Genomic DNA, 22,748 nt, shown 5'->3' on the forward strand with positions numbered 1-22,748 from the left:
AAATGACTCCCATGTTGCTGGCAAGAAGTCCTAGAGGAAGTTTTATCATGTTAGTAGACATGTAGATAAAGCTCTTAGAATTACTGTGCCAGCATTCAGCAGCATAGACAGGTAGGTGAGGTGTAAAAATTGTCAGTGGAAAATTAATGAATTAACAGTACAATGGCATCATAATTTTCCTTGGCCTGATGGACAATCAGAAGTAGGCTATTATAAATGCTACAATGATCTTCCAAATAAACTGGCTTTCTAAAGAAGTTCTTTTCTTCCTGTTTTAAAAATTTTAAATAACAAATTAATGTTTTCTAGTGTGTACATGTGAATATGCATATAAATGGGTATATGGTCTAAAATTGTATTTAGAAGCATGCTCAAAAGGCTTCAAGGATGGACTAGATATTAATGGACTATATGGCATGTATACCAGTCAAAGTTAGAAGATACCCTCCACTAAGTTTTCTTTAAGATAATGAATTTTGGGGCCATAGCAACTCCTTAGACTTATCTATGAATCTCTAACAAGATTGGTGATCTATTCTGCTGACAATTCTTATGCTGATGAATTAACAGATTACTGAAAGGTTAAAGTACACATGTGAATTCAAAATAGTGTGATGGGGAATTAGCCAAGGAGAAATGCGTTCCAATTCTGCTTTTCACATATACTGACTAAACAATGCTAAGAGCCATTTGATCTCTTATTGTACCTACCAGCCAGCTCTGGAAGTCTGGATGAATATCGCAAATGGGTGGACACAATGCTGGGCAAGAAATCTGCGCCTCTCTGCATCTTTTATTAGAAATAGTTGAATTTGCAGGGATTTTTAATACAACAGTTCAAATACTCAGAATGATGATTAAATTAAAAAAAAACATGCCAGGCAACCACAATAACATCTTTATTGAACAGTCTCCTATGTTAAAGAAAATAATGTATATATTCACATACAGAGCTTCTGGATATCATATTTGAAACTGTCCTGACAAGTTTAATTGAAATTCTTCACTAAGAATGAATATTCAAAGAATTTCAGACATTCAAAGAATTGTACATATTTCATACAGACCCCATGTAAATATTTGGAGTGAAGAATAATAGCCCTGGTATGAAAGTTAACCTGGAATTGAAGGAACAAATAGACAGAATCAGCCCCGGTGAGATATTGGTCCCTTCACACCAAGGCCTTTAAGGAAGAACAGTCTGGGATGGAATCAGAAGAGGTGGACCCCTGGAGTCACATAGTAATCTTCCAAGAAGAGGGTCAAGATTTACAAGGTAATTTATAATGCACAGTGGAGTTTGGGGACACTAGGGAAAACTCCCTTTTGCACTTAGGTTACTGCTCCTATGTATATTTCTGGGTCCCAGGACCATTGCCCATAATCCCTGCAGGCTTTCATGACAAGTCCACCTAGAGATAAAATAGACTAGATCTTCCCTTCAACTCAGATCCATTTTTCCTGGAAAGTATCTGTGATCTCTGACAGCCTCCGGGTCACCACAATACACTTTTTAGATTAAAAGATATTTTAAAGCACAAAGATGGCTTGAGAAAAATTCAGAAAACGGTTTAATGAAAAAAAATAACTGAAAATTATTTTCTTATTTTTAAAATGTCTGAAAATGAATAAGCCTTTAAAAGTGATAAAGTATGAAGAATCTTGAGTAAATGATTGACAACCTGAGGGATGAGAGGGCTTAGGGCAGCCTCCACAGTCCTGATGTCATGTAAATAGTTCAGGAACGCATATTCCCCATTTCAAAAAAAGAAAAAAGGTTAAAGGTTGGCTTCTAAAAGAAACACTGGTTAGAAATGGATGTTTTTTTAAAATCTTTTTTTTTTTTTTATACCAGTGACTAATAATGTCTCTTCTCTACTAAAAATTATAAGATCCAGGAGGGCAAATATTATAATACTTTTTATCTTTGCACCTGCCCCCCCTCCAAATGCTGTCTGTGTATTTAATAAGTCTTGTATTTTGAGCTTAATATAATAAAAATAAACATGTTCATTATTTCTTAATCAAAAAGAAAATGAATCAATCCAATGGAAGTGTTAGTGTTCCTAAGTGAAACCTGCCATATTAAGGATGCCCAATAAGAAATTTAATAACAAAAACATAAGAAATGGACCATGGTCCTGAAGAAGATTGGTTTACGCCAAGGAAGAAAAGGAGAGTGGTCCCTTTGGTGTGGCAGAGAATGACTTTTGACCCTTCCAGACTCTTGAGCAGCATTGACTCCTGTTCAAATACGCAGATGCTTCTCCATGTGAAACAAGTTGCCTTACCTCGGTCTTTCTTACCTTTGCACTTCCTCTTTCTGCCTGTTTATCTCCTAGAATATTGGTCTACTTCTCCTGCATAGTCATGGAATCGGTCTGTTTTAGTATTCAGTGACTCACAATGACCCACTAGGATTTTTTTTTTTTTTTCTGTACTAAAGGGCTAGCTGGAGCTCTGAGAAGCCAGGCCCAGCACACATCTGTGAGGAAGTATTTGTAAAAGGTACTCATTGCCTGCACCAGCAAGCCTAGTAAGCAAACCATACTGCAAAAATGAAAACTAATATACACAATTTGCATTTCTTTAAAAAAAAATCCAAACCCAAACCAACTTTCCATTGAGCCCAGAGTTCATCACTTCTTAGGCTAGTATTTTGCTAACAAGGGTGAACGTTGCATGCTCTTATCTCCTTCTTGTCTTTGCAGCTAGTAAACTGGGAGCTTTTAAATCTCTTCTTTACGGTCATGTAGCGCTCCTGAATCCCACCCCCGCAAAGTTTGGTGCATTCTGACCAGGCAGTCCATGGACGCATCCTACAGCCTAAAACAGAGAGAGGCATTTATTGAGACATTCTGGTAACATTCCCAGGACCCATTCAGTAACCCGCATGGCTAAACTCTGGTAATCGGTGAATGTTTCATAATAATTGTAAGGGGTATTGGGTATTTGTGCTAGTGGGAAAAGTAACCAGGTTCAAATCCTACTTCAGATGTGATCGTGTAACTTTGGTCAAATCAACTAAACTCTGATGCTCAGTTTTCCTGCTTATTAAATGATAGGACTGGAATATACAATTTCTTCCAACTCTAAATTTTATATATAATTCTTCTATGCTTCCATCACAATGATTTATTTAATTCACTGATAGTTTCCTCATAAAGCAAGAGCTTGGATGCCATTGAATCCATTAGCTTTTCGTGTAACAAAAGGACTAAATGCACAGGGATTTATATGTAGATCTGAAATGTCTCACTCCATATCTCATGGAGACTGGGTTTACACCTTTGAGGTAGTAGGACTTTTGCCAGTAGTTGATCGATTTCTCCTTTGATCCCCTCCCTTCAAGAAGAGGGTATTAGGCTGGAATTAGTTCAATATTACAATTACACATTTGAAGTCCCAGGTCACTCAGACAATTGACTAGCAATATTTAAGCATTTATTCTTTGCCAGACTCTGTATCAAACACTGGGGATAAAAAAGAAAAAAAAAATCTCTGTTTTCAGCGTTTACCATCTAATGGAGGAAATGACATATATATATATATATATATATATATATAAAATTTATATAGAAACAAGATACATAGAGGATAAGTTAGAGACAATCGATAGAAAGTATAATCATTAAGAGGGATCGGTAAAGGCTTCTTGTAGCAGATGCGATTTTAGCTGAGACTTGGAGGAAGAAGGCAGGATGAGAAAGGACAGCAAGGAAAAAGACTCCAGAAGTATAATCTTTTGGGGGGAGTCAAAAATAAGAGCTACTTTCCCTCTCTGCTATGGGGGGAAATAGTTCCATCAAGATTTAGAGATTAAAAGTCAGCTTTATCTTGACTGGTTTAGTTTCTTCTCTCATCAAACAGTTATTACACAAAAGACCAAGAAACATTTATGAAATCAGACAAGCAAAAAAAAATGAGGACAAAAATACTGGTTTAAGTGATAGAATACATGTGTTAAGGGGTTTTGTGACCCAGTATAATCTAGGAGATAATTAGCTTACTGGAGAGGTCCTCTCTGGGGGTATAGATGCTGGAAATCATAAACTTATTGGGGTTGTTGGCTCTCCCCCACATGTTTGGGACTCCTGTTCACTAACTAAAGACCAATTCTTGCTTCTTTTTGCCCTATATCTCTTCCTCTGCTTTTTTCTCTTAAAGATCTATCAGATCACCAGTAGTCACAGCTCCTGAGATCGAATCATAATGTCCTTTCAAGGTACTTGCAAGAGTGGGGTTATGTGTGTAAAGCTCATAGAAGTGTGAGAGAGAATTCTGATATTAAGGAATCATTTGACACAAAAAATATACTTTACAAATCCTGTTTTTACTTTCAGTTTTTAAACTATGTCCTCCTCATTTTATAGATGAGGCAAGGGAGGAATCAGAGAGAAATGTCACTTGTCTAGGGTCACACAGCTCATAAGTGTGCAAATCAGGATTTCAATCTAGATTTCCCTTCTAAATATAGTAGTCTATCCACTACTCTATATTCTTTCCGTGTTATGTTGTTATCTAATAAGAACATATTTACTCTGTGAAATAGCTTTAGGAACAAAGGAATAAAATGAGTGGTTATTTAAACTGTTTTTGAGATTCAGAAGACATTTCTTTGCGATGGGAATATGAGTCAAGGGAATAGAAGTACTAGAGATTATGTTCAAATGAAGAATATGGTTTATAAAGAGAGATGTCTGGGGAGGGTGTGATCTTACATATTTTTAATATATTAGTAATGAAGCAGAAAGAGCTTAGGAAATGAAGTCCAGAAGACATGTATTTGAATTCCAGATCTATTACTTACTAGCTATGTGACCTTGCATAAGGGCCTCAGTGTTCTAACGTGTAAAATACACAGGTGGGAATATGACTTTTTATGTCTCCTCCTAATCAAAGCCTGGTATCCTAGGCTTCTTTTAAGCTTCTTTTTTGACTTTAAAGGTGGAACAACAGCTGAAGTGGGACTTTGGGGATCCATTTTGGGGATGCTATCTATTGCTTTTCTATAACAATGAGCTGGTAAGAACAAATACTGGCAATTCTGTAGAGGAGAGTGCGCCTTTGGGACTGTTTGTGTCTTCCTGTGGAAGGGGTGGAATGTCTATAGGAAATATTAAGAGGATTATGGGTGGAATTTACTAAGTGATACAATGAATACAGCACCTAGTCTGGAGTCAGAAGACCTGAATTCAAATCCGGCCTCAAACATTTACTAGCTATGTGAGCCTGAGCAAGTCAACTTAACTTTTGTTTCTGTGAGTTCTCATTTGTTAAATGGGGATAATAATAGCATTTACCTTTCAGGTAAATCTGTAAAGTACATACATAGCACATAGTAAGTTCTATATGTGTTAGCTATTATCATTATTCCTTTCTGTTTTCCGAGGCCATTGGAGTTAAGTGACTTGCCCAGTGTCACACAGATAGTAAGTGTTAAGTGTTTGAGGCTGGATTTGAGTTCAGGACTCCCTGACCACAGGGTTGGTGCCCTATTCATTGTGCCATCTAACTGCCCTTTATTATTATTATTCCTAAGGCACATCTGTGGGGACCTATTCATGAGCTGTTTCGGAGCCTTTTATCTCCTCATCTTTACTTCCTGGCTTCTTTTGGGTCTCAGCTAAAATTCCACCTTTGGTAAGAAACCTTTCCAAGTCTTTCTTTCCCTCTGAGGCTGCCCTCAACTTTATGTATCTATATCTGTAGTTTGTATATTATTTAATATGTTTGTTTGCATAATGTTTCTTCTATTATACTGCGAGCTCCTTAGAACAGGAACTGTTACTTTTTTTTTTTTTAAATCACCAATGCTTGGCAGATAATAAGGCACTTACTAAGTACCAATTGACTGACTCTACTGAGCTTTCCCATTGGCAACTCTGGGTGGGCAACAATATAAAAAAGAAGGTTGGGAGGTAAGAGACAGACAAGGCAAAATTTTGTAATTTTAGGCAGCAAGGACCTAAATTGAAATTGAATGTAAGTGTTTACTGTCCGTATGATGCTGGGCAAGTCATTTAAGTTCTCAAGCCACAATTTCCTCATGAATAGAATGGCATTTTGGCAGCCAGCCATTGAGGATAACAGGGATCTCCAGGGGCTCTGAGCAAGAAAGGTCTGGGGAGCCACTCTGGAGCAGCAAAGAAACACAAACAATAACAAAACCTTTGAGATTTTTTTTTTGTTAAAAAATTAGGATTCACAATCCAGAAGGAAATCCCAGATTAACATTGCTGTTGTTAACATTTGGATTGTCTTATGTTCCTTCCCTTTATATGCTTTATGGTCCAGCCAAAATAGCCCTCTTGGTATTCCACACCTAGGACTTATTTTATGTTGCTGTTCAGTCTTGTCTGACTCTTTCTGACCTCATATGGGGTTTTCTTGGCAAAACTATTGGAGTTATTTGGATTTTCTTCTCCAAATTTTTCAGATGAGGAAACTGAGACACACAGAAACTAAGTGTCTGTCGTCACATTTGAACTCAGATCTTCCTGACTCCAAGCCTGTTATTCTATCCACTGAATCACCCCCTTTTTAATGGACTTCATGGTCCAGTCAAACTAGCCAATTTGTTAATTTTTTTTTCACACAGTATCTCTTTTCCCATGCCTGGAATTTATTCTTTCCTCACTTCAGCCTCTTAAAATTGCCAGTTTTCCTCAATTATTTATGTGAAGTCCTTCCTAATTCCTTCAGCATTTTATTTCTCAGTAGAATACAAGCTTCCTGAGGGCAGGGACTTTTTCTTTATTTCTTCTTTTTTAAACTTCATATTTCCAATGCTTAGCACAGTGTATTGTGCTTAGTAGTACCTAAAATTATATATTATTAATTGATAAATCACAAAATCTTCTGTCTCAAAAGGAATTCTCCTTAATAAGACAATCTTCTCTTAGAAGACAAAGCCTACAGACTGGCCCTATCAATAAAGAAACATACCTGGGTATTGCTCACCATCAGACTCTTCTTTGAGGGATTCACTCCTCCTGTTTTCACGGACCTCTCTCCAGCGCATTTTCTGGATCAATGGGTTTCGCAAGCATTTCCTAATTCGACATTTTTTCCGTTGCACGGTTTCTGGACAGGGAGCTCCTCCAAATTGAGGCTCCATTTTAATCATCCGGGTTCTAATCATATGGCCTTTCCCACATGACTTATTACATTCAGACCACTGGGACCATTCAGTGAGCTCACAGTCAATAGCTGGAAAAAGAGGAAAGCAAAAATTATCAGTGGAGATTCATTCTTACTATTTCTAGGGCATTTCTTCACTAAATACCAAGAATTGATCATGTGTGACATGCCTAAGATTCTGAATATTCCTTTTAGCCACAGAAGCTAACATCCTAAGCAACTGTGTATCTTTCTAAGAATATGCTTATATTTCTTACAAGGGATTTATTTTCTGTTTTTAATTGAGGTGATGCCAAAAAAGGAAAGAAACACAGATCATTGAAGCAAGGGGCATCAAATAATGATTCATGGTTTAAAGAAAGAAAACAATCTAAATGGCCTACTTATTTTCAAAATATAGTACAGAGTATGCTTGATTCCTGGCATATAGCAGGTGCTAAATAATTGCTTGTTGATTACTGCCACTGAGTATTAGATCCCTGATTCAGCTGCCCAACTTATATTTATTGAAGAGCATGTATGTAGTGTTGTAGCAGGACCAGTGTGATATCTGCAGCTGGAGGAATTTTGGCAAAGTCAGGAATATGTACCATTTATTTTTCAACCTTTGTTGTTGCTCCTTCTTTCACAAAGGAGATCAAAGCCATCAGGAGGGTCATGTCACTGAATGGTATTCACCCTTTACACAATTAAAGATTGGCTGTATTCTTTGGGAACACTTTTAAATCTCACATCCCCTTTAAAGGCTAGAGAGCTGCTCTATTCTAAGGGCTACATTTTTCAGATGAGAGAGGATGAAGAAAAGATGGAGGGGAGAAGAACCAGACAAATCCAGGGACCTGTGGACATAACACAGAAACTCAGCTCCCTGAACTTACGGCACTCTGGCAGCATGCACTTCTCCACTTGCTCCAGCTCTTCATTACAGTCTCCAAGTTCAGCAAGAGATTTCAACATCCTCTGGCGGGTTCTCATTCCCTTTCCACAGGTCACACTGCAGTCACTCCATTCGGACCATGCAGACAGCAAGCAAGGGATGGTATCTAGCCCAAGAGCCAGTTGTTAACAGTAAGAATAAACTCTTTTTCATGTACATTTTCCTGATCCTTAGCTTCTGACTGCTTTAAAATATCCTAAAGGGTATCTAGACATAAATCAATTGACTGAAGTATTGGCTCAAATGGTAGTAAATTTGATCAAGAATTGACACTGATATAAAAAGTTATACAATATATCAGTTTTATATTTACTGTTAAGGGAAGCTTTTTCTTTCTTCATCCCATTCTACTGTATCAGGTAAATACAAATGTGTCATTAGCATCTAAAACAATTGAAGGAAGGGGTTAGTTCAATAGAACATTCAGCTGGGTAGTAACTATGACTTCAGTAAAGCCTCGATTACAAAGTATCCTTGTTCAGGTATGATTAGTTCTAAGTGGTCCCTAAGGTCCATCTCTATATCTCTGTGTGTGTATGTGTGTATAGATATAGATAATAGATTTTTGCATATAATTGTATTTACATGTGTTCTTTCCCCAAAGTATCTATTAAGATCCTTAGAGGAAGGAGGGCAAGAACTGTTTCCTTTTTGGCTTTTTATGTCTCCAATTTAATTCTAAGAGACAATTGCCAGGCAAGTCACTTAAACTCTGTGTCCCATATTATTATCAAAGACTTTAAATTGCAGATGAGGGTCAACATGCATTGGGAAAAGGGGTTTCTTTATGTGGGAATTCTATATCAATGAAATTATAGGGCCAATCCCAATTCATATCCCCCCCATCCTTGTACAACACCTGGAAATATAGGTGCTTAATTCATGTTTATTGATTGATTTTTACCAAAATTGCTCTATTTTCCAAATCAACTAGCTATCTCATTGGGTAACTCAGTATAAAAAGCAAACATTTCTTTTGTGGATTTTTTTTTGTGTATGTGTGTGTGTGTGTGTGTGTGTGTGTGTGTGTGTGTGTATATATATATATATATATATACATATATATATATATATATATATATGTGTGTGTATATATATATATTTTCATATATATATATACACATATATATATATACACATATATATGTATGTATGTATGTGTGTATGTCTCACACATTTATATTAATACTTTTCAAATGTCTAGAGATATTATGATTAATAAAATATAAATTAATTTAAAAGTGTTAGCCCAGTTATAGTAGTTTTTGTTGTTACTTCTTTCAATAAAAAGCACAAATACTATTCCACAAATTGGGATATGTCCATTTTTTAGTGTTAGGGATCTTTATGCTCAAACATATCAGCAACTATTGGACTGTAAAACTTTTTATGATTGTAGATATAGAACTGGAGAGAATTTTAGAGCTTATATAGTCTGGCCCACACATTTTTATACCTGAGGAAATTGAAACCCAGGAAAGTTAAGTGAATTTTAAAGGTGACATAGGTAGGAAGTAGGAGAGCCAGAATTTGAAGCTAAATCCCTCTCATCTCTAAAATGTTATTTTTGCTACTTTATGCAGTTGGCTACTTCCCAAAATACAGAATATGGAGCTGTAGTACTCCCCTGGGATAAAAGACAAACTCTATTGCAGGAAGCCCATCTTCCCTGGATACTGCCCATCTGCCTGCCTGCTGGAGCCCTGAGCTACTAGCTTCACCCTGCAAAGACTTCTTGGCAGTGGAATTCTCTAGTCTTGGCTCAGGCTCCATATTTAGAGAGGAAGGCTGGCCCGAGGGATGCCTTTGGCTGATGCAACCTGTGTGGAGGGGCCAAGGGCACTTTCCTGAGCCTTGCTGGCTCTCAACAGGGGCTGATGACTCACGACACTCTGGCATCATGCACTTCTCCACCTCGCTAGTTTCTGCCTTGCACATGGAACCATCTGCTGGGCTCATCTTGATCATCCGATGTCGCTTCCTCATACCCATCCCACAGGTGGCACTGCATTCATCCCATTCTCCCCACTCAGTTGTCAGGCAGCTGCTGGGAGCTAGGCAATTTTGTCAGAAGAAAAGAAAGAAATGAGGAAGAGTTAGTTAGAATGTCCCCCAATTGATAAATGGTCAGAGAATAAGAACAGACAATTTTCAGATGATAAAATTAAAGCCATTTATAGTAATATGAAAAAATGTTCTAAATCACTATTGATTAGGGAAATGCAAATTAAAACAACTCTGCGCTACTACCTCACATCTCTCTGATTGGCTAAGATGACAGAAAAAGATAATGATGAATGTTGGAAGGATGTGGGATAACTGAGACATTAATACATTGTTGGTGGAGTTGTGGAGTTGTGAACTGCTCTAATCATTCTGGAAAGTAATTTGGAACTACGCTCAATGGTTTACCAAACTATGCATACCCTTTGACTCAGTTGTGCCATTACTGGGTCTGTTTCCCAAGGAAATCATAAAGGAGGGAAAAGAACCCACATGAGCAAAAATGTGTGTAACAGCTTTTTTTTGTATTGGCAAAGAATTGGAAAAGGAGTGGATATCCATCAATTGGGGAATGGCTGAACAAACTGCAGTACGTGAAAGTAATGGAATATTATTGCTCTATAAAAATAAGCTGATTGTAGAAAGGCCTGGAAAGATTTGCATGAACTGATGCTGAATAAACCACTAGAACAAGTATTGCTGTACACAATAACAGCGAGAATGTGTGATCATCAACTATGAAAGACTTGGTTCTTCTCAGTAGTTTGGTGATCCAAAGTAATACTAATAGCCTTTGAACAAAAAATGCCATCTCCATCCAGGAAAAGAACTATGGAGATAAAAAAACAGAAATGAATATAGTATGTGTTGATTTATATTCATTTTTTCCCTCTCCCATGGTTTTCCCTTTTTGCTCTGATTTTTCTCTCCCACCATGAATCATAAAGCAATGTATATTAAAAATAAATAAACTTACTACAAAAAAGTTAGAGAATGGATGTTGTTAATAGGTTCTTATGGCGGGGGTTTTTAACGTGAGTCTTCCAGATTCCCCACCCCCACAAGAAACTCATGGATGAGATTTCATTGAGCACATGAACTCAGATGAGACAAAAAATTACATCTTTCCCCACTCCCTCTTACTGAAATTTAGCATTTCCTTCCATTATGAATGTAGGCAACCAATATTGCTGTGATAAGATTCCAAATACCTCATGAAACTGCCAAAGGGGGTTTCTCACACACACACATGTTCAGAAGCCCTGCCTTAAAATATCTGTCACAATACAGAGATGCCTTCAACCTCACACTCACAGCACTCCTCATTGACAGTACACTTCTCCGTTTCTTCTGTGGGCACAGTGCATATAGACCCATCCTCAGGGAACTGTTTTACATATCTCTCCCGGGAGCGCATCCCCATACCACAGGAGATGCTACATGGTGACCAGGTGATCCACTCTGACATAGTACAGGTAGAGCCATCTACAACAGAAAGAGAAACATTTGGGATATGGGTCTCCCAGCCATCGGTAGTGTGACTAGATCAAGGTACTACAGCATAGATGGAACCATCAACTGCTTTGTAGAGTTCAAGGAAGGGAGGGAAAAAAAAGAGATAAAAATGAAGCAAAAGGAAAATTCAAAGATGTGTAGACAAATAATAATCATCACCAGAATACAGAGGCAATCCCATGTAGTAGGTGAAGAGTCAAATTGGGAGCCAAGAAGTTCTAGGATCAAGTCACTTAACTTCTTAGTGCCCTGTGCAATTCTCTAAAGACCTTAAGTTGTAGAGAAGGTACCAGCCATCATTGGTAGAGGGAATTTCTCTAGCTGGGAATTCCCTATATCAATGAAATCACAAATCCAGACTCTATCCCAGTCACAGATCAATAGATAAATCCATGAAACACAAATTATCCTTGAGTTTGGAATGAGAGAAGAGGGACAAAGAGAGAGGAACAAAAGGTTTGGAGCTAAAAAGAAATATTTCTCTACTTCTAAAGAAACAGTTGGGACACAACTTATTAACCTGGTATACTCTTCAGTGACAATGATACCTTTTATCTTAACTATTTTATTTATGCCCCCAGAGATGTTGTGAGGATCACATGACATAGTATGTGAAGTGCTTTGTTAAACATAAATCACTGGGAAAATGTTGTTATTGACTCCTTACACATTAATTTCTATGTGAAAGATGTATCAGAAGTTAAGACAAAGCCCTATAAAATTAAAATACAGACCAACTCTCAATCTTCCACAGTAATGGAAAAAAGCACCTAATTGGATAATGGAATCTATTAACAAGAAGCCTATGATGGGACTACCTCAAGTTGGAGGTTTTGTTCTTCATGTTACTACTAAGCCTATTTTATATTCTACTCTTTGTTGGCTACCATCACTTTTGGCTGGAGTTTGCCATCTTATTCTGAACAATCCTTACCTTCGTCACTACATCCAGGACCCATGCAGGGCTGGAAGTCTTGTGTGTCGGACACGGGACACTGAGGTCCAGCTGAGCTTTCAGCATCCGCTGGCGCATCCTCTTGCCTTTGTCACATGTGGATGAACTGCAGGCTGACCACGGGGACCAATTGGAGTAGATACAGGTCTCAGGGGTGTCATCTGAAAAGAAGGTTCAATCTTGTTAAATCCAATTTTTTTCTTTGTATCTATATTTTCATATCATCTTTTGATAATCTGATTGATTTAATAAAATCTTTTGATTTTGTTGATGTGTTATCCAGCATAAAGGCTGATGTGGAAACAAGATCTATTCTATGTATGTGTGTGTGTGTGTGTGTGTGTGTGTGTGTGTGTGACCATTGCCTGCCAATACAATGGTGATAAGGTCATGTTTCTTTCTTGTATTTTTTTCAACATACAGCTTCCTGATCATAGATATTCTGAGCTTTGTGAAAGGGAAATACTTCAGGTTTTTTTCTTATGACCTTCATCATAAATAAAATCTCATTTAGAAATTCTCTATTAATAGGGCTTCCACAATTTTCACCAATGTCCTAGCCATATATTTCATTAAGGTGGTCTGAATGTGACCCTAAGTTCTTGAACATGGGTAGTAGCTCCATCAGTGTTATGATCCTTCCTCACAATACTTTAGCACTTGCACTTTACATGTTATTTCATTTTGCCCTTGCACCAAGCCTATAAGTAAAGGGATATTATTAACTTTTTTTTCCCCTTCTTACTAGCTCAGAGACATTGTGTGACTTGCTGAAGTCAATCTGATTTACAAGTGCCTACCATATACAAGGTGCAGTCTGATTCAGAATTTCTACTCAGAACTTCCTGACTACTAGCTCTGATCCAGCACTCTGCTGACTATAGAGCACTATTTCTCTTTTTTTCATTATTTTTAAAATGAAAGGCTTTTATTTTCAAAGCCTCTACATGGATAATTTTTCAACAAAGACCTTTGTAAAACCTTGTGTTCTACAATTTTCCCTCCTTTCCCCACCCCCTCCCCTAGAAGACAAGTAATCCAATACATGTTAAACATGGTAGAAATCTATTAAATCTAATACATGCATACATATTTATACAATTATCTTGCTGCACAAGAAAAATCAAATCAAACCAGTAAAAAAAGAGAGAAGCAAAATAAAATGCAAGGAAACAATAAAAAGAATGAAAATGCTGTTTTGTGAACCACACTCAGTTCCCACAATCCTCTCTCTGGATATAATTGGCTCTCTTCATCACTGAACAATTGGAACTGGTTTGAATCATCTCATTTTTGAAGAGAGCCACGTCCATCAGAATTGATCATCATATAATCTTCTTGTTATAGCACTATTTCTTAAGGTTGAATATGATGGGAAAATTTTCTGCCATAAGGATTGCAATTCACCTAATGAAAGAAATATCTACACTGACAAAATCAAGAAGACACAAAGCATTAAAATAATGTCCTACAAATAGTGATTGAATTCTGAAATATGAATAGCCAGGAAGGAAGATGGTTCAGAGAGAGACTTCTAGTTGGGAAAGCATCAGTGTCCTTAAATGAGGCGATGATTTTAAATAGCATAGATGCTGTTATTGATGATTATATAATATACAAAATACAAATATGATAAATATAAATATTTGGGCATGGGTCCTGCTGCCTCTAGGCCCCTCACACTATCCACTGTGCTACAAAGTTGTTAGTCATGTCCCCCTCCTCAAATTTTTTTTGAGAAAGTGTATATATTAATATGAATATTTGTGTGCATTTATATGTGTATAGATATATTTGTACATGGATATCTACACACACACATAAAAATTTCCTTGCTTGTATATGTTGCTGCTCTTCTCCTCAACCTACACTAGAATTTAAACTTCTTGATGGAAAAAAACTGTTTCCTTTTTGCATTAATATAACAAGTGCTAAGCCCATAATAAGCACTAAATAAATGCCTATTGAATGGATGTCATATAATGATGCATTGAATGTAAGGATTATAACTGTGTCATTTTTAAAATCATGTATTCCCAGCTTCAGTCTCTTGTATACCATAGGCACTTAAGAAATACTTGGTGTATTGGCTCTTCCATTCTTGTGAACACTGCCCTGGTCTAAGCCCTTATCACTGCTTCATTTCCACTATTATAACAGCTTTCTAATTGTTTTCTTTTTTTTTCTGGGCTCATTTCTTTCCAAACTAACCTATGGCCAGATTAATTTTTCTTTTTCAAAATAATGCAAAAATAGTTTTCAACATTCATTCTTGGAAAACCTTGTGTTCCAAATTTTTCTTTCTCCCTTCCCTAGATAGTAACAGATTAATTTTTCTAAAGCACAGTTCTGATCATGTCACTCTAAGGATGTCAAGGTCAAATAACAAGCATTTATTAAATACCTACTAATCACTGGAAATACAAAAATAGACAAAAATCAATCACTATCCTGGCTTTTCTTGTGGCCCACAAAGGAGAGAGCAAAGATAAATGGAAAAGAAGCTAAGATGGAGCCTCCTTAGGTAAAGACTTAAGGGGCAGGGATTAGGTAACTATGTGATAAAGAGGATAGCATGTTGGGTCTGGAGTCAGAGAAACCTGAGTTTAGATACACCTTAGACACTTGTTAGCTATGTGATCCTGGTCAAGTCACAACTTCTGTTTGCCTCAGTTTCTCTATCTCTAAAATTGGAGTAATGATAGCATCTATCTCCCAGGATTGTGACGGTCAAATATCATATATATATATATATATATGTATATATGTATATATATACGTATACATATATGTATATGTGTATATATATATATAAATGATAAATTTTGAAAATGCTTAATATAGCATTTCATAGAGATACTTCATAAATCCTTGTTTCCTTCCTTTTTTGAACAAAGAAAAATAAAGACTACAGAAGGAGATCCAGGAGAATAATAATAGAACATCATAGGGAACAAAAATTCTTCAAAAAGTTTACACCTAATATTTTCATTTTGACAAAAACTATTGTTTTTTCATTCTCTTGCCATCTGGCTTCTGCTTGCAGGACTGCCTAAAATTGCTCTTTCAAAGAGTACTAATTGCTTCCTAATCATCAAATTAAATGGCTTTTTATTGGTTTTCATCTTCTTTGATTTCTTTATAGCATTTGGCACCACTGTATATCCCCCTTGAATTGATACTATCTCCTTTTCAGAGCTAGTGCAGCATTCTGTCTCTTCTTACCCTTTTAAAGTTCCTCATTTTTAGTCACATTCACTAACTCTTCATATTCCTGAATCCTTAAGATGGGTATTTTCCAAAGTCCTTTACTTGATTTCCTTTTCTTTCTTTCTTTCTCTTTGCAATTGTAGTCCATATTATAGCTTTAATTATTGTCTTTATCCAGATGACTCCCAAAGCTATGTTTTCAGGTCTTGACATCACTATCCTCCCAAGCATCAGAATGTCTCATCCACTACAATACCCCAAGAATTCATTAAATTCAACATGTTTAAAAAAGAATGATTACTACCCCCCCCAAAAAAACTGGGTATCTCAATTTAACTTTTTCTGTATGGCTACATCAATCACTCTGTCTCCTCTAGGTGCTGTGAGACATTGAAAGATGTTCAGATAAAATTAAATATGTTTGATGTTTGAGGTTATCCTGGACTCTTCCTTCTTTAATTCACATCTATCTGATCTGTTTCCAAGTCACAAAAATAATACCTCTTTATACAATATCTCTGCACCCAGAAAGACATCTTCTTTATTACCATTGCTAATAACTTTTTACAGGTTGTCATCACCACATGCTTAGACTAAGCAATAACTTTCTAAGAGTTCCTCTTCTTCTTTCTGGTCAATTCTTCATCTCACCTGCCAGACCAAGTAATCTTCCTTAAACATAAAATTTTTTCACATCACTTCTCTGCTCAAAAATTGTTCATGATACCTTATTCACCTATGGAGTAAAATCTTAGCTGCTTTGACTGATATTTATGGTCCTCTATAATATATCTGACATCTCTCTGTATTTTCAGTGTTATCATATTTTTCCCCACACCCTACACTGCAACCACATTCCCAAATATTTGTGCTTTATTGAGGAGTGAGTGGGTAGTGAGACATTAAGTGTATGCTATTAGAGTAATTTGACTTAAAAGGAAAGTTGCTTGAGGGAAGAGTACAGTTGAGGGAATATTTATATGGACTAGCAAGACTTAAGCACATTTATAGTCATATGGCAAGGAACCAATGAAAACTGATAGCTTAAAGTTGTATGAGTGAGAGATGGAATGGTTGAAGGATGAAAGTCAGCTAGAAGTAGTTGTCTAAAGATAGATTATAAAAATTTGCATTTAAAAATCATTTTAAGGAACTCTTTATTAGGTATCAACTGGTTCACTGATTTATTCACTCAGGAGATGCTAAATGAAAACCTACTAAATACAAAATATAACTTTGGGTGCCAAAAAACATTAAAGATGTTCCTAGGACTTGCCAACCTAAAAGACTTTGAGTTGGAACATCTGAATATTTAAATATTTATATCACACATATGTGTGTATGTGTAAGGACATATATATATACACATATGTATATACCTACATATATAAACCTGTGGGTGTATGTGTGCATATTTAATTTCATCTGGACACACATAATTAGTTATTGTATTTAAAAGGCTTTCAATTAGCATCTCTGAATGAATTACTGAACCAGTTGATATGTAATGAAGACTTCCTTAAAAATTATTTTTTTAAATGCTAATTGTTGTCTATATTATATTTTCTATGTCATAGATTTAAAGTTTCACACTCTTAAATACCCACCTCTCTCTCTCAATAGATGACTTTGCTCCATATCATTCAACCTTTACGTCCACTACACTCCTCTTCCCCATTACAAATCATCTTTATCCTGCTCCATCCTTTCTTTTTCCCTCCTACCTTGATTCTATTTCCTCCCATATGGTAAACAATGTGGTAGGAATTCCAGAGTTAGAGGAACTGGGTTCAAATCCCACCTTTCATAGTTACTATTTTGGAAACTCTTAAGTCACTTCATCTCATGGCCCTCAATTTCCTTATTTGTAAAATAAAGATCTACGTTGATCCTGAAGTTACTTCTCACTCAAGACCTATGATTCCATGAGCCCAACACCTATTTTAGGGCTTTCCTCCTTTAAACATCTTATCTCTCAATAATGCATCTTCAAAATATCTATTGGTTTCTTTCTGTGTCTCTGCCTCTCTCTTTCTCTCTCTCTGTGTCTCTATCTCCCTATTTTTCCATCTCTCTCTCTCTCTCTCTCTCTCTCTCTCTCTCTCTCTCTCTCTCTCTCTCTCTCTCTCTCTCTCTCTCTCTCTGTCTTTCTCTTTCTCCTCTTTCCCTTTCTCTCTCTCTCCCTCTATTCTTCTCTCCCTCTCTTCCTCTCTCCTATCCCCCTTTCCTTCTTTCCTTCTCTATGTGTGTGTAAATACACACACACACACACACACCACTAAGTATTAGAAACACATTTTTGTTTAGCAATATCATCACAAAGATGATATATCCAAGATACACTGGAGGGTGAAATGAACTACATGCCTGTGTAGCAAAAATGTAATTAAACTATAAAAACAATCAAGAGTACCTTCATCTTTCTCTTCTGGAGCCAAATCAGCCACAATATCATCGATATTATCAGGCACGATGTTGCATTGTTCCCCCTGCAGAGAAGTTTTGTTTTGAAAGTGTAAATTAAAGAAAGACATGTATTTGTTTGAAAGATAAATCATCAAACAGCACCTAGAAGAGAATATTTTGTGCTCACTTCATAGACCTTTGAAAGGGCTTATGACATCCATAAATGAGATAAAAATCAGACTCTGAAAGATAAAAAAGCAAGGAAACTTTGTGACTGATTTAGCATCTGGGGGAGATAGTATGGGGAGAAACCATCTGGTGTTCAGTGCCCCAGCAGCTCTGATAATTGCTTTTGGGGGCTCTATATCTATTAATTGATATACATACTGAGGATCATGAATCACGTTCCTTTAAAGTATAGTTTCTTTAATGGTACCAGTTTTATGAGTCCTGATTGGCTTTTTACTAGCGTGAACCAGGAACATCTGTTCATGTTATCAACTTAGTGAATACCAATTTTAATGGAGATATATAGAAATATTGTTTTGAGATCAAAAGAGTTTAGATCCATCTTATACCCTATTTAGACCATATGTAGAATGCTATGCTATCTATCTCCAGAGCACTGTAACCTCATCATGAGCAATGGCACATATGCTCAGGGGTCACCCAAGATGATGAGAAGAATGGATGTCATGTATCATGAGGACTGGGAAAATAATAATGCCATTTAGCTTGGGGAAGACAAGACTTAGGGAGGGTAGAGGATCTATCTTTAATTAATTGGAAATTAAATGGTAAAAATATCAGATATTTTATTGGTCTCAGAAAGGAGAACTAAACATCCAAATAAACTAAACTAAGTACAAGTTAGAGGATACTTTTTTTGGTCAAAATAAAATTTAAAAACCTTTCTAAGAATTATAGGTGTCAGAAAATCAAATGGCTTGGCTTTAGATTGAGGAACTATTCCTAAGGCATGCTGTGGATAGAATTTAAACTTTGGGCTAGATTAGATGAAAACTGGTGTTTATTTAGTTTCTTGAGAGTTAGAACAGCTCTGGGGACAGGTAGTTGACTCAGATTATTCACTGGTTTCCCAGACAGTGGAAAGCTTATCCCCATACCTTTCGTGCAATTCTCTCGATGACAACTCTTGCTACCTGAGTGATGGAACCTCCCTCAGGATCATAGAAAGGACTCTGAGGATGATCTAGACTTGTCAAAGGCCGGATTTTCTCTTGTGGAATTGTTGGCTTATTGGGTGACTGTAAAAACAAGAAGACATAGGCTGAGGCAGCAGTAAATACAAACAGATAAAGGATGCAGAAGCCATTTGATTTTTACATATAAACTGGATCCAAGTGGAAGACAACAATAGTAATTGGGCAGTTAGTTCCCAGCACCAAAAGAGCTCAAACTCAATGTGAGTGAAATGGTTTTAGTACTTGTTCCATGAAACATCATTGAGGGTGGAGAGGCAACAACATGAAAGACCATCATCCAGAAGATGGCCTGCTACTTTCAACTCTCCTTTGAATTCCTTGTGTTTTCATGAAAATTTTAAAGGAAAAAGACTTCCAGCATGTATTTCTTCATGCAAATACTGTTTTGAAGAAAAGTCCGAGAGAGAGAAAAAAATGTTAATGGGAAAAAGAATCAAAATATGAATTTTTTTTTACAGGGAAGGAAATCCGCATTTATACAGCTTTTAATATGTACCAGGCGACTTACATGAACTGATGCTGAGTGAAAAGAGCAGAACCAGGAGATCACTATACACTTCAACAACAATACTGTATGAAGATGTATTCTGATGGAAGTGGAAATCTTCAACATAAAGAAGATCCAACTCACTTCCAGTTGATCAATGATGGACAGAAACAATTACACCCAGAGAAGGAACACTGGGAAGTGAATGTAAATTGTTAGCACTACTGTCTATCTATCCAGGTTACTTATACCTTTGGAATCCAATTCTTAACGTGCAACAAGAAAATTGGATTTACACACATATATTGTATCTAGGTTATACTGTAACACATTTAATATGTATGGGATTACCTGCCATTGGGGGGAGGGAAGGGAAAATTTGGAAAAATGAATACAAGGGATAATATTATTTAAAAAATTTACTCATGTATATGTACTGTCAAAAATTATAATTATAAAATTAATAAAAAATATGTACCAGGCATTGTACTTAGCTATTATTTTTAAACAAATATTGTCTTGTTTGATCCTCACAGAAACCCTGGGAGTCAGGAGTTTGCTACCTAATTTAACATAGAAGGAAACTGAGGCAAATAAAAGTTGTGACTTGCCCTTTGTTATTTAACTGTTTTAGTCGCGCCTGAATCTTTGTGATCTCATTTAGAGTAAAGGCAAAGGAACTGGAGTGGTTGATAATTATAGTTGTGTGAATTTTTCCAGTGGCAAGCAAGTGAATGAGGAGAAAGCAGATGGTAGATGGATCCAGGGTTGGGGTTTAGAAAGAGATGAGCAGGGAAAGCATGAGGGGGCAAGGGACTAAAAATAAAAAATAATGTCAAGTCACCTTAGTTAATTATGGGATCAAGGTTTTGAATAGAAGAAATGTAAGATCATAACAAAGTGATGGTCTAAGAAAATATCAAAAAAGGAGGCTGCTATGAGAGTAAAGGTAGATTTAGGAGGGATGAAATTAAAGGAGAGATGGAAGAACATGAAGTTTCATTGGTTAGGAAAACAACACCAATAACAAAAAATGGTAGCCAAAAAGAGATCGCACATCCCACCATGAGTAGACCGTTATCTCCTATCTACTTTCTCAGCATGCCCAATTTGTCTTAGTCTTCTGACACCTGTCCCTTTCTTTTTCTGTCTTCCTTCTCATTTTTACTTTGTGGCGTCTCCAGTGGGATGGAGCTGTATTGATTTTAATGACTTCAGAACTAAAGTAATAAATATTCATAGAACTAAATTGAATAGTACTGGTCTTAGAGTCAGAATCCATGAACCAACAAGCATTTATTAAGGCTACTCACTGTAATAAGTGTTGGGAATACAAAGAAAAATGAAATTGTCCTTGTCTATAAGTTTACCTTCCATCAAGGGAGATACCGCAGACATGCATTAATTAAATAAAAAGAAAATGCAAAGTAATAATAACAGCTAGTATTTATAGAATGCATTTTACTTATATTATTTGATCCTTACAACAATCCTGGAAAGAGGGCACTATTATTATTACCATTTTATTGGTGAGTAAACCAAGGCTGAGAGATTATCACTTGTCCAGCATCACATAGCTACTAAGAGTCTAAATTTGAACTCAGGTCTCCTTGATCTCTTGTATAATGTTCTATTCTCTGAATCATACCTATTTTTCTTTTTGCAAGTGATTTAAAGGCTCTAGCAGCAGGGAAGAGGGGAAGCAAGGAATTGAGAAAGGCTTCAGATGAGAAAGCTGGGTTTAAGTCTTGACTGTGCTATTTATTACCTGTGTGACCTTGAGCGCATCATTTAACATAGGTGAACCTCATTCTTAAAATCTGTAAAATAGAGAGTGTAATACTTGTACTACGGAGAAGGTGCTTGTGTAAATCTTGAAATATAGATGACACCTTGTTATTAGTAATACCACCTTTTTTGATATTCTCTAATCCTGACTTCCTCTTCTTACCCTCTCTCTCTCTTTCTCCAACCTTATCTTGAAGCTGAGTAAACAGGCCTTTTTTCATTTCATTCAGGCCTTGCTTCCTTTCCCCAGACTGACATTCCCCCACAGGCACTGTCTCTCCCTCACAGAATCTCTTTCCCTCACAAACAGATGATTTGTTCTCTTGATCAGTGTCCTCCTCTCAGATTCTGACAGGCTTCCTTGTCTGAATCCCCACCAGTAACTTCCTGAAAAGGCTCTAGGCTTTTGTTCCTTTGCAGAAGAAAAACTGGCTCTCAGCCCTCTTCTCAATTTAGCCTCTAGCAAATAGAAGCAGAAGAAGAGGATGTAAAGTCTCATAGCTCAACATAGAAACATGAAATACATAAAAACATGAAATCCTTGATTTTAAAAGAGACCAACCTCAATGTGAGCAGGATTCCTTGCGACTGATATATATATATATATATATATATATATATATATATATATATATATATATTCTCTGCTTGATTATATTTAATTATTCAAGTGGATCAAAAATATTTAATACATAAATCATCAACAAGCATTTATTAGCACCTAATATATACAAAGCATTGTGTAGGCACACAAAAATAATTATGATGGTATTTAAGGTATTTATGGTAATTATGATGATATTGGAGGAGGTAGAAAATTTAACGATTAAAGAATTAATAACCTTGAAGACAATAGTTTCAATTGATTGAGTTGGATGGGAAGCCAAAATCTAAGATCTTAAGAAATGAGTGAAAAAGAAAAGAAAAGAAAAAAAGAAATGAGTGGGAGGTTAGGAAGTAGAGGCAATAAGATTACTCTTGGGGAGCTTTGGCTAGAAAAGGGAAGAGAGATATTGGACAATAGCTTGAGAGCATGGTCAAATGAAGGCAGAGATCTTTATGTATGATTTGCATTTG

The 22,748-nt window shown here is 36.4% G+C and overlaps 1 protein-coding gene across 1 annotated transcript in view; it reads right to left on the minus strand.

Annotated features, from left to right (window-relative positions):
• Positions 1-883: 883 nt before the first annotated feature.
• SPON1 (spondin 1) overlaps positions 884-22,748 on the minus strand; it is a 362,466-nt gene continuing 340,601 nt past the window's right edge. Inside the window, 9 exon segments of the mRNA XM_074275432.1 lie at positions 884-2,826; positions 6,949-7,212; positions 8,022-8,186; positions 9,967-10,134; positions 11,399-11,569; positions 12,534-12,581; positions 12,584-12,715; positions 18,178-18,253; positions 19,298-19,438. Coding sequence (XP_074131533.1) covers positions 2,663-2,826; positions 6,949-7,212; positions 8,022-8,186; positions 9,967-10,134; positions 11,399-11,569; positions 12,534-12,581; positions 12,584-12,715; positions 18,178-18,253; positions 19,298-19,438 — 1,329 coding nt within the window. The 3' untranslated portion in view covers positions 884-2,662.

Source organism: Sminthopsis crassicaudata, chromosome 6 (genome assembly GCF_048593235.1).
Source record: "Sminthopsis crassicaudata isolate SCR6 chromosome 6, ASM4859323v1, whole genome shotgun sequence".
Classification (NCBI taxonomy): domain Eukaryota; kingdom Metazoa; phylum Chordata; class Mammalia; order Dasyuromorphia; family Dasyuridae; genus Sminthopsis; species Sminthopsis crassicaudata.